The sequence below is a fragment of the Ostrea edulis genome, chromosome 9 (genome assembly GCF_947568905.1).
Source record: "Ostrea edulis chromosome 9, xbOstEdul1.1, whole genome shotgun sequence".
NCBI lineage: Eukaryota > Metazoa > Mollusca > Bivalvia > Ostreida > Ostreidae > Ostrea > Ostrea edulis.
The window spans coordinates 56,301,308-56,323,444 of NC_079172.1; the positions used below are offsets into that span (position 1 = coordinate 56,301,308).

Genomic DNA, 22,137 nt, shown 5'->3' on the forward strand with positions numbered 1-22,137 from the left:
AAATTCAATGGTTCAGGCGAGCCATGAGGCCTAAGGGCCCATTTCTTGATATGACACGAAAGATCTCAATAAACTGTACAACTTTTGTTATATATGTCTAAGCAAAATATTTACGAGTAAAAAGTTATGATTTAAAACGTGGAAAAAAATTGGACACTTTTTAAAACTCCATTTTCGACCCCTACCGAGCTTCCATACTAGGCACTTCCGGAAATTTTTAAAACCCATGTGCACAACTACAACATGTCGTCTAACATCACTGAAAATTTCAGCACTCTAGCTTTTATCGTTTTTGAGATTTTGGCCGGACAAAATGGTCATCTGAATATCGATAAAAGGGAGATAACTTCCAACCGGAAGTGAATTTTCAAAAATCCAAAAAAAAGATATAAACTTCAGATAGCAATGCATCAACCCTAAAAATTTGAAGTAAATCGATCAAGCCATCTCTGAGAAATGCTCTGCACAAAATCGGTAAGAAAAATAAAAATAAAAATAATGACTAGTTCTAATTGTAACGGGGACCGTTACATATGTTCCCCAAACCTCCCCCAATTAAAAAGTGATGTCCTTGTGAATCGATAGCAAAAATAATTTTATTTTAGCCTTTAATTACATTTAGTACGTTCAATATGGTAATTTCAGTACCAAGAAATGAAAGAAAACATTGCACGTGCATACATGCGCACGCGTGTATGATTCCGAATTTTTGTTGATGTCGTTCAACAGGCATTTGTATCACATACCTACAGTATGAATTTCATAACATTTCCACCAAATATAAGGAAGTTATAGCGATTTTAAAATCGTCCAATCAGAAATCAGCACACGTGCATGCACATGATGAGCATTAATTCTAACTACAGTTATTTGTAAGGAGTACCAAGACACATCTAAACCCCAAATATCAATAGAATTTGATGAAAAACAAAAACGTTATCGTCCTTTAAAAATTGAACATTTGAAAATCTATGCACGCGCATGCGCGTGTGCGTTGGCATTTTTGTTACACAAATATATAGATACACATATTGTCTACGTATGATGTGAATATCATCTCATTCGCTTCATAAATAAGATAGTTACAAACGTTTTAGTATTATTCAATCAAAATGAAGCGCACGTGCTTGCGCGCGCAAATAGGTAATTTTGACCATGCAAATGTGTTAAAAGTCTCAATATCTACCTATGATATGAATATCAAGCCATTTCAATGAACAACAAAAAAGTTAGACTGATTCCAAAGTTAGTGTACAAATTTTGTAATGCACGTGCACGCGCATGCGTGCGCGTGAAGACAAAATAAGTATTATTTTTTATATCTAAAAATGATATACTATCATCCTATTTAGGTTTGATATCGATCCCTTTATTATTCTGATTTTCTATTTTTTGTACAAAAATTGCAGTGCACGTCTCCGTGCGTGCATGCACGTGCAGACAAAATGACTATCACTATGCACATCTACAAACTCTATACTATCATCCTGGAAAGTTTCATATCGATCCCTTTTATAGTTTCTGAGAACACTACCGGACAAAAAAGAACCGGAGAAAAAGAATAATAACTAGAAATGATCTCGTTGCGAGCAACGAATAGGTCTTCCGTCCACTTTCTGACGAGATAGGATGTAAGTCCAACATGTTCTGAAACTCCGAAAGAGACTTAATTATTCCATGCACGTAAAAAGTTGATAGATAAGCGAGATATGCGAAGACAAAGAAATATCAATTTTTCGAAGTTTTTCTCTAAAAACCGGAAGTTGTTGGTTACACTTCCGGTAAGTGTAACATTTTTTGAAACACCGAAAGAGACCGAATTAATCTGTGCAAGTTTTATTTCAAAAGCATAATTTTGAAATTTGACGTTTCTTTTATTCACTTCCGGTGACGGACGGAAGTGACGGATGGCAATGATAAACCTTATTACAGAGCTACAAGTCACCATCTATCATCCCTAAAAGTTTGAAGACTCAATCTTTAACCGTTTATGAGAAAACGCCCGGAGAAAATGTCATTTGAAAAACGGAAATTCGGCCGTAACTTGCGACCGGAAGTAAATTTTGAAAAAGGATTAAAGTGTACTCCAGAATTGGATAATGTCAAAAATATCTGTAAATATCGTAGTAAAAAGTTGATAGATAAGCGAGATATGCGAAGACAAAGAAATATCAATTTTTCGAAGTTTTTCTCTAAAAACCGGAAGCTCTTGGTTAAACTTCCGGTAAGTGTAACATTTTTTGAAACACCGAAAGAGACCGAATTAATCTGTGCAAGTTTTATTTCAAAAGCATAATTTTGAAATTTGACGTTTCTTTTATTCACTTCCGGTGACGGACGGAAGTGACGGATTGCAATGATAAATCTAATTACAGAGCTACAAGTCACCATCTATCATCTCTAAAAGTTTCAAGACTCAATCTTTAACCGTTTATGAGAAATCGCCCGGACAAAATGTCATTTGAAAAACGGAAATACAGCTGTAACTTGCGACCGGAAGTGATTTTAGCAAAACCAAAAAAAAAACCGTTCTAGAAAATCCTATTTTACATTTTTCCTGAAAGTTCCATGAATATATATCAAACTGTTTTTGAGAAATCGCGTGCACAAAATCGGTAAGAAAAAGAACAATAACTAGAAATGATCTCGTTGCGAGCAACGAATAGGTCTTCCGTCCAATTTCTGACGAGATAGGACCTTGACTGGAAGAATGCAATTTGTGAATTAGTGAAGAACGACTATATATGAAAGAAATAAACACATACATGTAAGACGTGATTTATCAATTGTAAACAATTTCGGTTTTATTTCATTCACTTTCACGTATCTCAGTAGTCCATAAAACGACTAAAAATTCCAATTGAACCAGGTAGGAACCCACACTAAAAATTTCCATAAAAAATACTGAGTTTTTGGACAACTTCCGGTTTCGAACAACCAACTTCCGGTTTCAAACAACCAACTTCCGGTGGAAATGATATGACTTATTACACTCTATTAAATAATTTTATGAGGATTAGAATTTAAAAAATGAAATATTACATATTTTTATGGTACTTCCGGCGGATGACGGAAGTGACAGCAAGAAAGTTGAAACACGTATATCACATCTACAAGTCACTATCTAACTTTCCTGAAAGCTTCAAGACTCAATCTTTGAGTATTTATGAGAAAACACTTGGCGAAAAAAACCCGGAAATCGTACATATTTAACGAACGGAAGTGAATTTTGAAAAAAACAACAATAATTCACTATACTCTGAAGATGGATAATGTCAATTATATATTTGAAAATCACAAAAACACTTGCTTTATAAGCGAGAGATATGATAGCAAAGAAAAACCATTTTTCCGAAGTCTTTCTCTAAAAACCGGAAGTTGTTGGTTAAACTTCCGGTAAGACTAACATTTTCTGAAACGCCACAAGAGATCTAATTAATCTATGCAAGTTTTGTTTCAAAAGCATAATTTTGAAATTTGGCGTTTCTTTTGTTCACTTCCGGTAACGGCCGGAAGTGACGGATAATAATGATAAACCTTTATTACAGAGCTACAAGTCACCATCTATTATCCCTAAAAATTTGAAGACTCAATCTTTAACCGTTTATGAGAAAACGCCCGGACAAAATGTCATTTGAAAAACGGAAATTCGGCCGTAACTGCGACCGGAAGTGAATTTTGAAAAAGGATTAAAGGGTACTCCAGAGTTGGATAATGTCAAAAATATCTGTAAATATCGTAGTAAAAAGTTGATAGATAAGCGAGATACGCGAAGACAAAGAAATATCAATTTTTCGAAGTTTTTCTCTAAAAACCGGAAGTTGTTGGTTAAACTTCCGGTAAGTGTTCATTTCTAGCATCAGTATTTCCTTTCAATAAATTTTCAAATGTTTCAAAATAGCCGCCATTGAAGAAAATGGCGGCCAAAAATCAAATCCGACGGATTTCAACCAAATTCAGTTTTTAGGGTTTTTTGAGAATCATGAGTGCATATCTGGCATTAAAAAACATTTCTGACATGGGGAGGTGTTCGGAGACATTTGTGTTGGCATCCCAACACAGTTATAGCTCGTTATTATTATTATTATTATTATTAAGGTCTTCCGTCTCCTGCGGAAGACCTTACTATTATTGTTCGCGTTCTTCTTCTTCATTATTAAGGTCTTCCGTCTCCTGCGGAAGACCTTACTATTATTGTTCGCGTTCTTCTTCTTCATTATTAAGGTCTTCCGTCTCCTGCGGAAGACCTTACTATTATTGTTCGCGTTCTTCTTCTTCATTATTATTATTATTAAGGTCTTCCGTCTCCTGCGGAAGACCTTACTATTATTGTTCGCGTTCTTCTTCTTCATTATTATTATTATTAAGGTCTTCCGTCTCCTGCGGAAGACCTTACTATTATTGTTCGCGTTCTTCTTCTTCATTATTATTATTATTAAGGTCTTCCGTCTCCTGCGGAAGACCTTACTATTATTGTTCGCGTTCTTCTTCTTCATTATTATTAAGGTCTTCCGTCTCCTGCGGAAGACCTTACTATTATTGTTCGCGTTCTTCTTCTTCATTATTATTATTATTATTTTCCTTGGTAGTACACGCGTTTTTCTCAGCCATTTCTCGATCGATTTTCACGAAATTTTCAGGAAAGATGTCGTTTGGTGACGAGACTTTGCTTGCAAAATTTCGTGCTTGACGTCACTTCCGGTCAGGAGTTATCTCTCTTTTAGTGACATTTTGAAGGGCCTTGTTGTCCACACATCTCCTCCGTTAGTTTTGAAGCTAGAGTCTTGAAATTTCTACACAAGATAGAGTAAACATTTTAGAAGATTTGTGGGGGATTTGATTTTACCGGAGGCGATTTGCCTAAACGCTCGCCTGGACCTGAAAAAATGGATGCCAAAATTGTTCGCCGATTTCGGCGATTTTTGACCTTTGATCTCCAATATCTTTTTTCTTGCAAATATTTTGTTAAGACATGTACAACAAAAGTTGTGCACATTTACAAGATCTTTTCGAAAATAGCAAGATTTAGGGGTTAGCCCCTTAAATTAGGGATCTAGAAGGGCTCAAAGTCTAGATCAAATATCTCAAAAATCGTTAATATTTTGGTGTAAGTCAAAGAACAAAAAATGTTCATCTCAACAATCCAAATCTATTCATATAAAAATTTAGGTCATATGTAACGTAATAAGGGATTTTAAGGGCCAAAACCATAAATTTTTTACCCCTTGTATCTCGAAAACGACAAATATTTTGAAAAGCAATAAAGAACAAAAGTTGTTCAGAATGATGATCTGAACAATATGCATATTTCGTTTTTACCCTATGTGGCCCCGTTAGGGAGCTACAGTTTGGCCCCTAAAAATTACTTCTAGAAATAACTCGAGAACGGTAAAGAATTTCTAAATACTTGTTGAACAAAAAATGTTTGAAATGTCATGACCTTTCTTACGATATCAAGCAAAAGGGGCTGACCCTTTAAATTAGGGGCCCAGAAGGGTCCAAAGGTTTATGAGAATATCTCAGAAACTATTCATATTTTGTAATAAGTCATTGAAGCGGAAATGTTCATCTAAACGAGCTTGTTCTTATCAAATCAAAAAGTAGGTCATATGTTACGTAATAAGGGATTTTAAGGGCCAAAATCATAAATGATTGACGCCTCATATCTTGAAAACGACAAATATTTTGAAAAGCATTATTGAACAAAAGTTGTTCAGAATGATAATCTAAACAATATGTACATTTCGTTTTTTCCCTATGTGGCCCCGTTAGGGAGCTACAGTTTGGCCCCTAAATATTTCTTGTAGAGATAACTCGAGAACGGTAAAGAATTTCTAAATACTTGTTGAGCAAAAAATGTTTCAAATGACAAGGCCTTTCTTACGATATCAAGCAAAACGGGCTGGCCCTTTAAATTAGGGGTTCAGAAGGGTCCAAATGTTTTTGAGAATATCTCCGAAACTATTAATATTTTATAATAAGTTGTAGAAGCGGAAATGTTCATCTCAACGAGTTTGATCTTATCAAATCAAAAAGTAGGTCATATGTTACGTAATTAGAGATTTTAAGGGTCAAAATCGTAAATATCTGACGCCTCATATCTTTAAAACGACATATTTTTTGAAAAGCATTATTGAACGGCATTATTATTACTAACAAATGACATCAAGAAATAGGCCCGCGGGCCTTATGGCTCGCCTGGAGAGTCGAATTTCAAACGAATTTCACCGCAACTTTGCTTCAGAAGCTTATGATATGAAAAATTGATTATATCTAAAGTGTCTTAAAGTCGGAAACTAAATTGGGACTCATTTGTCTTTTTTTTTTTTTTTTTTTTAACTCAGAGTGCATCAACAAATCGGACGGAAGACCTACTCGTTGCTCGCAACGAGATCGTGTCTAGTTATTATTATTATTGTTCTTTCCGATTTTGTGAACGCGATTTCTCAAAAACGGTTGGATAGATTTTCATGAAACTTTCAGGAAAGATGTAAAATAGGATTGTCTAGAACGATCTTTTTTTTTTTGGTTTTGCTAAAATCACTTCCGGTCGCAAGTAACGGCTGTATTTCCGTTTTTCAAATGACATTTTGTCCGGGCGATTTCTCATAAACGGTTAAAGATTGAGTCTTCAAACTTTTAGGGATGATAGATGGTGACTTGTAGCTCTGTAATAAGGTTTATCATTGCCATCCGTCACTTCCGTCCGTCACCGGAAGTGAATAAAAGAAACGTCAAATTTCAAAATTATGCTTTTGAAATAAAACTTGCACAGATTAATTCGGTCTCTTTCGGTGTTTCAAAAAATGTTACACTTACCGGAAGTGTAACCAACAACTTCCGGTTTTTAGAGAAAAACTTCGAAAAATTGATATTTCTTTGTCTTCGCATATCTCGCTTATCTATCAACTTTTTACTACGATATTTACAGATATTTTTGACATTATCCAACTCTGGAGTACACTTTAATCCTTTTTCAAAATTTACTTCCGGTCGCAAGTTACGGCCGAATTTCCGTTTTTCAAATGACATTTTCTCCGGGCGTTTTCTCATAAACGGTTAAAGATTGAGTCTTCAAACTTTTAGGGATGATAGATGGTGACTTGTAGATGTGTAATAAGGTTTATCATTGCCGTCCGTCAGTTCTGGCCGTCACCGGAAGTGAACAAAGGAAACGTCAAATTTTAAAATGATGCTTTTGAAACAAAACTTGCATAGATTAATTCGGTCTCTTTCGTCGTTTTATAAAATGTTAAACTTACCGGAAGTATAGCCAGCAACTTCCGGTTTTTAGAGAAAAACTTCGAAAAATTGGTCTTTCTTTGTCCTCATATCTCTCGCTTATAGATCAACTTTTTAATACGATATTTACAGATAGTATTAACATTGTCCGTATCTACTGTACCCTTGAGTAATATTTCAAAATTCACTTCCGGTCGCGAGTAAGGGCCGGATTTCCGTTTTTCAAATGACATTTTGTCCGGGCGTTTTCTCATAAACGGTTAAAGATCGAGTCTTCATACCTTCAGGCATGAATGATGGTGACTTATAGCTCGACAATAAGGTTTGTCATTGTCATCCGTCATTTCCGACCGTCACCGGAAGTGAACAAATTTCTGCTTTTGAATGAAAACGTGCATGGAATAATTAAGTCTCTTTCGGAGTTTCAGAACATGTTAGACTTACATCCTATCTCGTCAGAAATTGGACGGAAGACCTATTCGTTGCTCGCAACGAGATCATTTCTAGTTCTTATTATTATTATGTCTCCGAACACAAAGTGTCGGAGACATATTGTTTTTGCTCCGTTTCTTATTATTCTTATTATGTCTCCGAACACAAAGTGTCGGAGACATATTGTTTTTGCTCCGTTTCTTATTATTCTTATTAAGGTCTTCCGTCTCAACGGAAGACCTTATAGTGATTCTTATGTTTCTTTTCCTCTATTATTATTATGTCTCCGAACACAAAGTGTCGGAGACGTATTGTTTTTGCTCCGTTTCTTATTATTCTTATTATTATGTCTCCGAACACATAGTGTCGGAGACATATTGTTTTTGCTCCGTTTCTTATTATTATTATTCTTATTATTTTCTTCTTATTCTTATTATTCCTCTTCTTTAGTGAGAAATTTGTCCGACCGATTTTGTGAAAGTGTTTCAACAGGTCCACTTCAAACTTTGTGAGCTGATAGAGGGTCACTAGGAGGGGTGCATTCAACTTTTCAAATTTTCAAAATGGCCGCCGTTTCAAGATGGCGGCCAAAAAACGTCAAAAACTCAAGGTTGTCGGATTTCAACCAAATTCTATTTCTAGGGTAATTTAGTGACCCCGAGTCCATTTCCACCATCAATTTTTTTTTGAGCCGCCATTTTCAAAATGGCCGCCATATACCGAAATATTTGAAAGTGTTAAAATCTCTACAACATTTTGGTTCTGGGGTAAAATGAGGGTCCACAATTCATTTCTAGCATCAGTATTTCCTTCCAATCAATTTTCAAATGTTTCAAAATGGCCGTCATTGAAGAAAATTGCGGCCAAAAATCAAGTCCGTCGGATTTCAACCAAATTCAGTTTCTAGAGTTCTTTGAGGATCCTGAGTGCATATCTGGCATCAAGAACCATTTCTGACATGGGGAGGTGTTCGGAGACATTCGTGTTGGCATCCCAACACAGTTATAGCTCGTTATTATTATTATTTTCTTATTTTTCCTCTTCTTTAGTGAGAAATTTGTCCGCTCTATTTTATGAACATGCTTCGACTGATCCACTTCAAACTTTGTGAGCTGATAGAGGGTCATGAGGAGGAGTGCAATCAACTTTTCAAATTTTCAAAATGGCCGCCGTTTCAAAATGGCGGCCAAAAAACGTCAAAAAATCAAGGTTGTCGGATTTCAACCAAATTCTATTTCTAGGGTACTTTAGTGACCCCGAGTCCATTTCCACCATCAAATTTTTTTTTTGAGCCGCCATTTTCAAAATGGCCGCCATATACCGAAATATTTCAGTGTTAAAATCTGTACAACATTTGGGTTCTGGGGTAAATGGAGGGTCCACAATTCATTTCTAGCATCAGTATTTCCTTCCAATCTATTTTCAGATTTTCCAAAATGGCCGCCATTGAAGAAAATGGCGGCCAAAAAATCAAGTCCGTCGGATTTCAACCAAATTTAGTTTCTAGTGTTTTTTGAGAATCCTGATCTGGTATCAAAAACCATTTCTGACATGGGGAGGTGTTCGGAGACATTTGTGTTGGCATCCCAACACAGTTATAGCTCGTTATTATTGTTCTTTTTCTTACCGATTTTGTGCACGCGATTTCTCAAAAACGGCTTGATAGATTTTCATGAAACTTTCAGGATAAATGTAACATAGAATTTTCTAGAACAGATTTTTCAGTTTTGCCAAAATCGCTTCCGGTTGTAAGTTACGGCCGAATTTCTGTTTTTCAAATGACATTTTGTCCGGGCGTTTACTGATAAACGGTTAAAGATTGAGTTTTCAAACTTTCAGGGATGATAGATTATGACTTGTAGCTGTGCAATAGGGTATTATCATTGCGATCCGTCACTTCCGGCCGTCACCGGAAGTGAACAAAAGAAACGTCAAATTTCAAACTAATGCTTTTGAAACAAAACTTGCATAGATGAATTAGGTCTCTTTTGGCGTTTCAGAAAATGTTAGACTTACCGGAAGTTTAATCAGCAACTTCCGGTTTTTAGAGAAAAACTTCAAAAAATGGTCTTTCTTTGTCCTCGTATATCTCGTTTATTTATAAAACTTTCCATATGATATTTAGAGATCTTTATGACATTATCCATCTTAAGAGAACCCTGTAACACTATTTCAAAATTCACTTCCGGTCACAAGTTACGGCCGAATTTCTGTTTTTCAAATGACATTTTGGTTGACCGTTTTTTCATAAACGGTTAATAATAGTCTTTCAACTTTCAGGATATGATTGGTGGTGACTTGTAGCTTTCTAAAAGGATTTATAATTGTCATCCGTCACTTCCGGTCGCCACCGAAAGTGAACGAAAGAAACGTCAAATAAATTTACACTTTTCAAACAAAATGTGTGCTTGAAATAATGAAGTGTCTTTTGGAGTTTCAGAAAATGTTACAGTTACCGGAAGTTTAAACAACAACTTCCGGTTTTTAGAGAAAAACTTCGAAAAAGTGTTCTTTCTTTGCTATCATATCTCTCGCTTATAAATGAAGTGTTTGTTATGATTTTCACATATACAATTAACATTATCCATCTTCAGAGTTTAGTGAATTATTTGGTGGGTTTTTTTTTCAAAAGTCACTTCCGTTCGTTAATATCTACGATTTCCGTTGTTGTTTTTTTTCTCCAGGCGTTTTCTAATGAATAATCAAAGATTGAGTCTTGAAACTTTCAGGAAAGTTAGATGGTGACATGTAGATGTGAAATACGTGTTTCAATTTTCCGGCCTTCACTTCCGTCATCGACCGGAAGTACCTTAAAAATATGTAATTTTTCATTTTTTTTTTAAATTCTAATGCTCATAACATTATTTAATAGAGTGTAATGTCATACCATTTCCACCGGAAGTTGGTTGTTCGAAACCGGAAGTTGTCCCAAAACTCTGCATTTTTCACCGAAATATTTAGTGTGCGTTCCTACACGGTAAGTGTGGAATTTTCAATCGTTTTATGGACTCCCAAGATACTCGAAAGTGAATAAAACAAAACCGAAATTGTTTGTAATTCATACATCACGTCTTACATGTATATGTTTATAACTGTTTTTAACAAAAAAAAAATGGGTGTTTATTCCATTCATGTATAGTCGTTCCTCAATAATTGAATTCTCCCAGTTAAGATCCTATCTCGTCAGAAATTGGACGGAAGACCTATTCGTTGCTCGCAACGAGATCATTTCTAGTTTTCTTCTTCTTATTCTTCTTATTATTCCTCTTCTTTCCTGAGAAATTTGTCCGCTCGATTGTATGAAAGTGCTTCGACAGATCCACTTCAAACTTTGTGAACTGATAGGGGGTCATGAGGAGGGGTGCAATCAACTTTTCAAATTTTCAAAATGGCCGCCGTTTCAAAATGGCGGCCAAAAAACGTCAAAAAGTCAAGGTTGTCGGATTTCAACCAAATTCTATCTCTAGGGTAATTTAGTGACCCCGAGTCCATTTCCACAATCAAATTTTTTTTTGAGCCGCCATTTTCAAAATGGCCGCCATATACCGAAATATTTGAAAGTGTTAAAATATCTTCAACATTTGGGTTCTGGGGTCAATTGAGCGTCCACAGTTCATTTCTAGCATCAGTATTTCCTTCCAATCAATTTTCAAATGTTTCAAAATGGCTGCCATTGAAGAAAATGGCGGCCAAAATTCAAGTCCGTCGGATTTCAACCTAATTTACTCTCTAGGTTTGATGGAGGATTCTGAGTCCATTTCTGGCATCAAAAACCATTTCCGACATGGGGAGGTGTTCGGAGACATTTGTGTTGGCATCCCAACACAGTTATAGCTCGTTTTCTTCTTCTTTTTATTCCTCTTCTTTCCAGAGAAATTTGTCCGCTCAATTTTATGAAAGTGCTTCGACAGATCCACTTCAAACTTTGTGAGCTGATAGGGGGTCACTAGGAGGGGTGCATTCAACTTTTCAAATTTTTAAAATGGCCGCCTTTTCAAGATGGTGTCCAAAAAACGTCAAAAAATCAAGGTTGTCGGATTTCAACCAAATTCGATTTCTAGGGTAATATGGTCACCCCGAGTCCATTTTTACCATCAAAATTTTTCTTTGAGCCGCCATTTTCAAAATGGCCGCCATATACCGAAATATTTCAAAGTGTTAAAATCTCTACAATATTTGGATTCTGGGGTAAATGGAGGGTCCACAATTCATTTCTAGCATCAGTATTTCCTTCCAATCAATTTTCAAATGTTTCAAAATGGCCGCCATTGAAGAAAATGGCGGCCAAAAATCAAGTCCGTCGGATTTCAACCAAATTCAGTTTTTAGGGTTTTTTGAGAATCCTGAGTGCATATCTGACATCAAAAAGCATTTCTGACATGGGGAGGTGTTCGGAGACATGTGTGTTGTCATCCCAACACAGTTATAGCTCGTTATTATTATTATTTTCTTCTTATTTTTCCTCTTCTTTATATGCACTTCCCGTTGTAAAATACAAAGTGTTATTCCCGATAATAGATTTAGAAAGTGGGCAGGTCGTGAACCCAATCTAATTAGATTGGTCGTGAACCCCCCCCCCCCCCCCCCTCCTCCATTCTGGAAGAAGATTCCGGATTCTCTAATGCATAATATATACGTATCTGCACTCACTCTAACGGTAGCAACGTCAGCATATCGATTAAGGACTTCTGGCAGTAAACTCAGGTGACCTATTGCAATTGGTTGTCGTCCATCGTGCGTTAACCATTGAATATTTTAAACTTCTTGATAACTACCATGCAGTCCAATTCTTAATTTGGTATAAAGCATCTTTGGGACAAGGGGGACGTAAATTGTAAATTTCAGGACTCCAGCACCCCTAGGGCCTTAGAGGCGTGGCAAAAACTGTCAAAAATTGACAAATTTTCACAAATCTTCTTCTCAAGAACCGCACATGTGTAAGAAAAACTAAATGCATGGTGATGAAGAGCAAGAAGGTCTCTACCAAAATTGTAAATTTCATGATTCCTAGGGTAGGGGTTCTGACCCCAGGGCGGGGTCAAACTTGTTAAATAGTGTTTATGTGTAAAACACTTAGATAACATCTTCTTTAGTGCTATTAATACTAAATTGAAACTAAATGGATATTTAGAAAGAACAGGTAGTCATTTACCAAAATTGTAAATTTCATGATCCCCGGGATAGGGGTTTTGACCCCAAGGTGGGTCCAAACTTAGTATATAGTGTTTACGTGTAAGTTTGCTGATACTGTATAAAATCTAAATGCATACTAAGGAATAGCAGAAAAAGGTGTACAAAAATGGTGAATTTCACAACCCAGGGTTTTGACTCTAAGATGGGTCCAAATCAGTCATATCTTTTAATGTTAATACACCTATTATATTATGTGAAGCCTTTCATCAGTGTATTCACTTATGAGGGCATTGAAGTTGTAAGAAAACGTCTTGTTTTATACTTTTGCTGAATTTTAAAATTTAGCTTAGATATTCAGAACAGGAATATTTTTTTTTTTTAGATTCCATAGCCCTTGGGAGTAGTGATACTTTTTCACTAGTACTCAGGTGACCGAAAAGGCATGTTGGCCTCTTGTTTTCATTCAAATGCAAGTTGATAATTCTTTAAAATTTAAAACACCCTTTTATACAGAGAAGGAATGAAAATAAAAATACATTCTATTTTTGGATTGCATGAAAGGTGAAGATAACGAACAGTAATCAATCTCATAACCTGCCTGTACTCTTCCATAAATAATTTTGAAAATCAAAAATAAAACAATACAGAAATCGAAAATATACGTTGTATAAATTTCATCATTTAAAAATCATAATTGAAGCTGGACGAGTCGCGTTGTTCCTCTCCCATCTATGTGAGGCACTCACAGGAGGATCAGGACCCTGGAGACCCATTAGGAGGCTTTCTATGCACGATCTCCCGGAAAGATGGAACCTTTATTCATGCATTATGCACACTAGACGATGTGGGTATCCTCGCAAAACACCTTCAAGTGAGGTACACGTGTTTCATTCTAATTAAAATCAGATCTTCTCTAAGATAACGAACAGCATTGCATTTGAGGTCATGTTATTGACCCCAGTCTCATGAATAATTCAATAAATTTTCGACTTACATACATGTATATAACAATAACTTGACATATGTTTTGTGGTCGTTGCTTTGGTTGTTCTTTTGATTAGAAATTTTGATGCGATGTATTTTCTCATTAAATGGTGACATTATTTTTGATGTGGGAGAGTGATCTTATACAGAGAAAAAGACATTCTTGTGAGCTTGGACTCGACACACCTTTTGGACTCCGAGTCAAAAACCCATGAAGAGGTTCTGAGAATGTTTACGACATTACCATTAGGACAACCAATCATCATGGTTATTTAATTTTATATCTACATTAAACTTCATGATCTTCATACGTGTATGTAATCTATCTGAACAATTGATTGATTTTAAGCAATTTGACAATTCTGATGTTAAAAACACATTATGAAATATTTTACGTACATATCACTTTGTACATGTAATTGATTGATTTAGAAATAAAACTTTAGTAGATAATGGGTTTTCAATTTACCCAAACCTTTTTTTAGAATGCATTGATACAACATTAAGACTGAATTCTTTCTAGATTGTATATAACAGAAAATCTGAAAATTTTACTTCAATTGAATTTCAACTGGAAGGCGTCAAAGGAGGTAAGCTACAGATTCTACAAACAACAAGAACATCAAAAGCACTGTATAACAACAGCAGTGACAAACACAATAGAAAAAAGATATATTGTACATTCAACGACTGTATATTGCATTGAACCCTACACACCGGTTTAAAAATCAACACTTTCAAATTACAGATAGAGAAAAGTATCCAAATATATTTCATTGCAGGCAATGCTGAAAAAATTGATAGTAAGTATGAAGCCTTTTTCTATGTAAGCAATCATCAAAAATTTCTGTGTTGCTTGAAGAAGACATTATTCCTTTTGATTAGTACACAAATATCTTTTCACAAATTTCCATCCATTTCTTATTTGATTTGATTCGGAATCCTTAAATTATACTTTCTTGAATGTCTGCTTATTGTTTGCATATCTATTATGTTGTTATACTGAAGCCATTTTGCTCTCTAGAAAATTTCTCGCGTATATCTCTGATTTTTTTTATGAAAGGTAGCGACAACGAACAGAGATCAATCTCATAACTCCTATAAGGAATACAAAATAAAGAGTTGGGCAAACCCCTGGGAATATCAGAGGTGGGATCAGGTGCCTAGGATTGTCTGTGACTGTGACCCTGTAGACTATGTCAAGGACAAATCTTAATCTTCTCTACATGAAAATGTTTTCATATCACTTAAAAATAGGCATGCTATTTGTTAAAAAATATCTATTAAATAAACATTTGCTCCTTTACATTTCTCTGAAAAGAAAACTCAACGAAACAATTTCAGTTTTGTTTCATCCGGAATTTATTTGTGCGTTAAATTTTGGCTCGTACTTTTATTGTATAACGGGGATATGGGTATACTGTCCTTTTAGAAAGAACCATAGGTATGCATTTCTATTACTTGGATATTCTAGGTTGAAATAAAAATATATTTTAAACAGATTTTTTTAAAATCTTGAAACATGCATATATTTCATTACAAGTCTTATTGCTAGAGCTGTAATATGTATTGGATATGAAATATCAATTTTGTTAATGTAACTTTGACCTTTAACCTCAGAAATAAGATTAATCCCCTTATTTGATCTGAACCTTAAAGTTTAAATTCAACTGGTCTTAATGAAAACTCTCGAGTTTCATACTGTGGCACGATAAAGATCCCTCCTTGTCCAAAGGTCGTAAGCGCCGAGCGTAGACATAAATTTTGCAGCCCTTCACCGGCAATGGTGAAACTTTCTCGAGAGGAACGTTAAACTATAAAACCAACCAACCTTAATTCAAATAATATATATAAATGTGACAACAGAATACCTTGATTCAACGATATAAATCTGGCAACAAAATATTGATGCTCATAAGCTTGAATATCATTTTTGATTCCAATACCCCAGAGCAACTTCACCAGTTATGTCCATTTAAAGATATGAACAACATATTTTCTTGGGTTTTACTAAGGTGAATATGTTGTCATGAATGGAGACATGGCGTATTCATATTGGGCGTGCAAAACGTTATTGTAACCAATGAGTCTGACATAGTTTTGAACACTACTGAAAGCGAGAATATGAATGAAATTTCAAAGATCACACAATCATATTTAAAGAACCAAAAGTTCTGTATAGCTTAAATAGTTGAAAACATGCATTTTGTGAATAGGTTTTAAAGTCAATACATCGATATTAAATTCTTAATTTTCTCATCATGTATCCAACAATGCATTTGGTTGATGAACCACTTTCTTCTCAAGATTGGTCTTAGATTTCTAGATCTTTGCTTATCAAATTTCACAAAAAGTTTCAGCAATTACGGATTACTTTTTCAGACGATATGCGGTCTTCTTACGCGTTTGTTCTGACGTTTAAAGATTAAAAATATTGAGGCCCTTAATAGGAAATAAATCTGTAAACAATGTGTTTAATTAAACGAATTGAAATTACAAGGATTAAACTCTTCATAAGAATGTATCAATATACACTTTTCATATTTTACTCACACTGTACAGAAAAGTGCTTCGCATGTGAATAAAATGCAAAAGAGTTTACATGTCTACAAAATATAGTAGAATTTGTTGTTAGGTTGAATTCTGCCTGACGTGGTTCATACCAGTTGTTAGACCGTTCTTTTCAAACTGATTTTGCTGACAGACTTATTCCGTTTACTTGATCATGGTGGGCGTGACCGGTAAACAGGAAATAATTACTCCTCCTATGCACCTGGCCCTATCTCTGGATTTCCAGGGATCCGTTGTTGTCGTGCACTTCCCTACACTTTGTACCTACATGTAACAATTATAATAGAAAAACAAATAGCCGTGTTTCGAGTTCCTCCGGAACACAGTTTGTATTCTGTGTTTAGTCACGCCGCTTCAAAAATGTTCAGCAGGGTTACTTCCGGTTTCTCCTTGTTTACCAACACTTCGTGCATTACATTTAATTTGGGATGTATGGGGTACGTATTTGTTTATCAGTGTTTGATAAGATACCATTGGTCAAATTCAACGGAAGACTTAGTCAAGACGACGATATTGCAGTGTAACTTGCAGATGTACAAGGCCATGCTGTCAAAGAACTCTGTCTAGTAGTAGCTAGGCCTAGTAGTCATAGTGTGATATGAAAAGAACGTATTAGACTTGCTGAAACCTACCAAATAGGTAAATTAAAATGATTACGACTTTTTTGTTTTGTAGAATGATGTATATGATTAAATAAAACACAATATGTTAAAGTGATTCATAAAGCCGACATCATGTCCAGTACTGATTTCGGTGGAAACGAATGGGTTAACTTACGCTATTTATATTCGTACATTCCTAATGCAGGTGTAAAGTCTCACAAATATTTCGCTGCATTTTTCTGAGTGCAAAAATAGACCTGGGCAGCTTTTTGTTTGTTTGTTTTTTCTATGAACAAATTTAATCAATTTGTGGAGAGCTATTTGAATTTTATTAATTTTAATTTTCTGTAACAATTTTATCAAAAATTATTTTGTTTTCATAAATGAAGTAAAAGAAAGTGAATATGAATAACCCCCTCGTTTTCATAGAAATTACACAATGTAAAATCTGATTACCTAATTTCCATTATTTTGTTGATCCTCATTCATAATTAAATTATTTCATGCTGATTTGAGAAACTCTTTCAATGTGTAGTGAGCCACCTTAAGTAACAAGTATCATTTGTGAATCAAAATTATATTTCTGAGGGATGTAGTTTACAATTGTTTAAAAAAATTTGTATGGACTACATTGATGGATTTTTTTTTTCACTCATTGAAATTGGATTTTTACACTTTTAGAAATTCAAATTTCATAAAAGATTTAAAATAGCTAAATTAAGCTATTTTATATAACTTTATAAACCTATATAGCTTGATATTATTATAGAGATTGATATTATTATAGAGATTGCACTGGACCTGGTCATGTACCAAAATGTTTCAACTAACAGCCCACAATAACACAGTTGTTAGTTCATTCAACAACTGATTCTTAAACATTTCACAAAATAATTGAATCAGAAGCTATTTTGAACTTAAAACTTTTTTGTTCGATACATGTATATGTATGCATGTAAAACCAGACGTATATCTTACAGGTGCTGTGATGGTATACATATTGAAATATTGAATAACATGAATGGTTTGCCACTAAACTATGGGCAGGACAGTGGTATCATCTGTGAATTAATGACCATGCTGATTATGCCAAAGCTGTGGAATATTTCGACATAAATGATCAACATACTCATCAAAGACAGGGCAGAATGTGATATATGCGACCAGATTTAACCAAGACAAAAGAAAAATGTTACGAGGGTGATGATAATTTAATCATATAGACGAATTTGACTCCACTTTTTGTCACTCTGTTTTCCCTAAAATAGTTCTAGCAAGTTTATCGTTATTTCGGATTTCAAACACTTCGGTTGAGAATAACTGAAGAGACATTATTTGTCGAAATGCACATCTGGTGCATCAAAATTGGTACTTGGTACCGTATAAGTTTTACATCTACTAAGTTATAAATGATATCCTCCCTAAATTTAAACACTGATTTTGAATTTTTTTTTTTTTTTTTTTTTATCAACTTGTGTTACAAATTTTTCATTTCTAATAAGCGACTCATTTAAATAGGAAGATTTTTTAGTATGATTAGTGACTCTAGCAGATATGTACATGTATTTCAATGACTTTTCACAATTCCAGTGTCATAAGTATCTGCTCAAATTGTTATCATTGAACAAAATATATCTGATCATGATTAAGGTATATTCCTTTTAGCGACATAATTTCCATTCTGTGCACATAGATGTAGCGGTACACATCAGAAGTTCGGGAAAAATTAATTGACTTGTATATATCAACAAAATTGAAAAAAAAGAATTAGTCCTTTTTAATGCCATATATTGCAGAGAAGAAGAACAAAGTATTTAGAAAGGACATTTTGTGTTCATTTGAATATTATGTTGGTAGATCTTGTTTGAGTCTGCTTTATACATGACACATGCTTAGTGCCCAGATGGGCTCTTGTGATGAAATATGCACATTTTCGAATTCATGTCAGAACATTGAATGCAAGCAAGCTCCCATGAGTACAATGTATTAGGGAAATTAGATACATGTACAATAAATATAGTAAATTAAAAATTTTATTGATAAAAGTTATGAAAATTCGTAGATTCAGTTTTGATATGAATTACTTTACTATATGTATTCCTGAATCAGTTCAAGAAATATATATCCAGTGAAGGATATTTTTCTAACAAATACATGCATTTTCACAACTTTGCTTCTTGAATTGACAATAATCTATCATCAATATTGTGGTATCCCTCCTCTTTTTTCAGGTATACAGGGATTGGATCATCCATTTTCCTTGTCTTTCACTCGAGGTCTTCAGACAGTGTCTCTTTACATCATTAATCATGTTGATTAACTCAGATTACCTATAATACTGCCAGAATACCCATAATAATACCAAAAATATCATACTTCAAACACACAAGATTTGAAGCAGCAGAAAAAAAGAATTGCAGATGTATAATAGAAAAAAAGGGGAAATTGATTCTTACCTGGCTGAAATGAATTAATAGTTGAACTTTCATTCAGCTGTTTTACTGCATACCAGTCAATAATTCCAGTCAACATACGCAGTAGTCATTTTTATCAACCTGTGTATATATGTTGAATAAATTATGTATGAAGAAAGAAAATCTTACTAATTTTTCTTACTAAATCAAAGTGGTGGGAGAGCACATAAATATGAGTGGAAATGTTCATTTCTGATGTATACAAAGCATATTGATTGGTCAAGTTGGAGCAAAGATAAATGAGAGTTCTTTGATATGATTTGAAATTATTTGGAATTGAATGAACTATTTGTATGGAGTGTGGATGAATGACTATTGCAAATCCTACATTTTTTTGTAGTCTAGATCCGAAAGAATAGATCACCCAACATTATATATACACAACCAACCCTCCAACCCCGAAATTGCTGCATAATTTCTATGAGGCTTAACCTGGAGATCAAGTTTAAATTCTTTGATATATGATAATTCATTATTATCAATTTAGTGTCACATTATCACCATTGTAAAAAGCATATATTGCTCATATCTATGTGGATGAGGGTATCAACTAGGCCTATGTTAAGATTAATAAGATGTCGCGCAGTATCTATTTTATAAAGGGCAGTACAAACCTCTTGGTTTTCTTAAAGCTTAATATGGTTAAATGGCTAGAACAGGAATGCTTCTGTGTTGGTTTAGCTTTCACGGAATGTAGTAATCACTCTAATTTTCTGCAATGTTCTGCTCGTGGTTTTCTGAACAAATGACGCCATCGTTTCCTCTGCGTGAACGTTTTTTCCAGGTTTGGGAAAGGGGGAACTTTGACATCATCCAAAGTAGATATGCACCATTTTCTTTTCATTATCTGAATTGCGACCGTTCGTGCCGCAAAATGCATATTTTGTCGAAGACAATTTTGTTACCAGAGTAAACAATATCAACCGGAAGTACCCCTGATGAACATTTTGTTCAAGTCACGTGATCAGCGTGGCTAAATGCGAAAAATCCCGGGTGTTTCGGATGAACTCGAAACGTGCCTATTGCATTACAGCGCACCATGCAGGTTGACGCCAGGTTTATTTTCTCACAAACATGCAAACAAAGCAGTATTGATATAACATTGCGTATTCATACAAAATGATATAAGCCTCCTCCGCCGGCCAGGAAAAACCATAGATAAAAAACAAATTTTCGAAAACTCTATGGAAACCTGTGCATCCGCGGCAATATTGCAAAGTAAGCAAAAATTGAACCTCGCTCTTGTATATTTGAAATATGAATACCATTTTCATGGATTTTACAATGAAGGAATAAATTTAATAAAAAGTATTGATAGAAAACACGACTTGCTCGTGAGAGTGTGCGCTAGAAAGTGAACACTCAATACTAACCCTTCTATAATCGAACACTTTTTCTAAATACTGAAACCTCATTGGCTGTAGCTCAAATAACAACTGAAACTTAGTAACAAGGCACTTCCGTATTATTATTCACGTGTCGTTAGGGCAATTATTTTTCGCTATACTACGTAACGCCATTTTTTTTTTAATTCTTTAACGTGAGATTTATTGATAACTGTTAACGTCACTTTTTTCATTCATTTCTACTTTCAGTCATTGTGAGGGAGGAGTCGGTTAAGTTGATGGCCCAACCTCCAAAAGTCCTTGCCTTTAAGTTCCCAAACGAATCTAAGTTCCTGGTCAATGACAACGGACAATTAAGCTTTGACCATGTTGAGGACTTTAGAATTGACTGCAGTTGTAAGATGATTACATAATATTATTAGGTTGTGCGTGAAGGGAATATTTTTGAATTGGAATTTGGAAATGTGTAATAAAATTGAGCATTTTTATATTTGCATGTAAATACTGACACATTTCAGAAAGTGTCTACACTGCCTTGCTGATCCTTTCTTTGGGCAATTTGTTGGGCTACTTACGGGTTCATTTCATCCCATATTTTACATTACACGTAACTTCATTCTAAATACCAGTTGCAAGTTAAGACGAGTTGTCCCGCAAAGGATCAGTACACTTGATTAAGATGAGATTTGAAACCTTTACTGTCATCATTTTTTAAACTTTGAATTGTAATTTAACGATGAATTACATTATGATTATTGTAAAATAATGTATTTCTAATATACAGGATAGTGTTTTTCTTTTATATATATTTCGATGATAACACATAACGTCATTAAGATATGCAATAGCCTTCAATTCTGGATATATGATCTGACCCGCTTTCGATTTTAATCATCCACAGAAAGGCACGTAGAAAGGGGTTGTTACCAAGTTAATGAGTCTGTGTTTTACACTGATACTACACTGCAAGGTAACCATCCATAACTAGTAATCCAATCAAACACAAATAGTATACGTACTTACTCTAGGTGAACAGTGTTTGAATAAATATTCAGGAAAAATAGGGACTAACACTTACATTGTATTTCTTGTTTTCAGAATGTTACCATTTAAATTGCCTAGTACTTTTAATTGTTATCTTTTATAGAAGGGTTGGTTGCATGGACACCAGGACCCAAAATAATTTTATAAAAAATAAAGAAAGAAAAAAGGATGCCAATGAATGTAAAAGCTAGGGTAGAATAAGACAAATAAAACTGGGATTTGGATGAAACACACAAGTAAAACTCCTGACGAGACATTCGCAGAAATTCCTTCGGTAAAATTGTGTATATCACGTGAATCGGTCTGAAA

The 22,137-nt window shown here is 34.6% G+C and overlaps 1 protein-coding gene across 1 annotated transcript in view; it reads left to right on the forward strand.

The window, feature by feature from the left end:
• The window catches only part of LOC125657735 (uncharacterized), a 72,934-nt gene that overhangs the window by 31,918 nt on the left and 18,879 nt on the right, over positions 1-22,137 (forward strand). Inside the window, exons 4-8 of the mRNA XM_048888480.2 lie at positions 13,508-13,683; positions 13,941-14,058; positions 14,315-14,381; positions 14,574-14,594; positions 21,034-21,180. Coding sequence (XP_048744437.1) covers positions 13,508-13,683; positions 13,941-14,058; positions 14,315-14,381; positions 14,574-14,594; positions 21,034-21,180 — 529 coding nt within the window. The remainder of the gene's footprint in view (positions 1-13,507; positions 13,684-13,940; positions 14,059-14,314; positions 14,382-14,573; positions 14,595-21,033; positions 21,181-22,137) is intronic.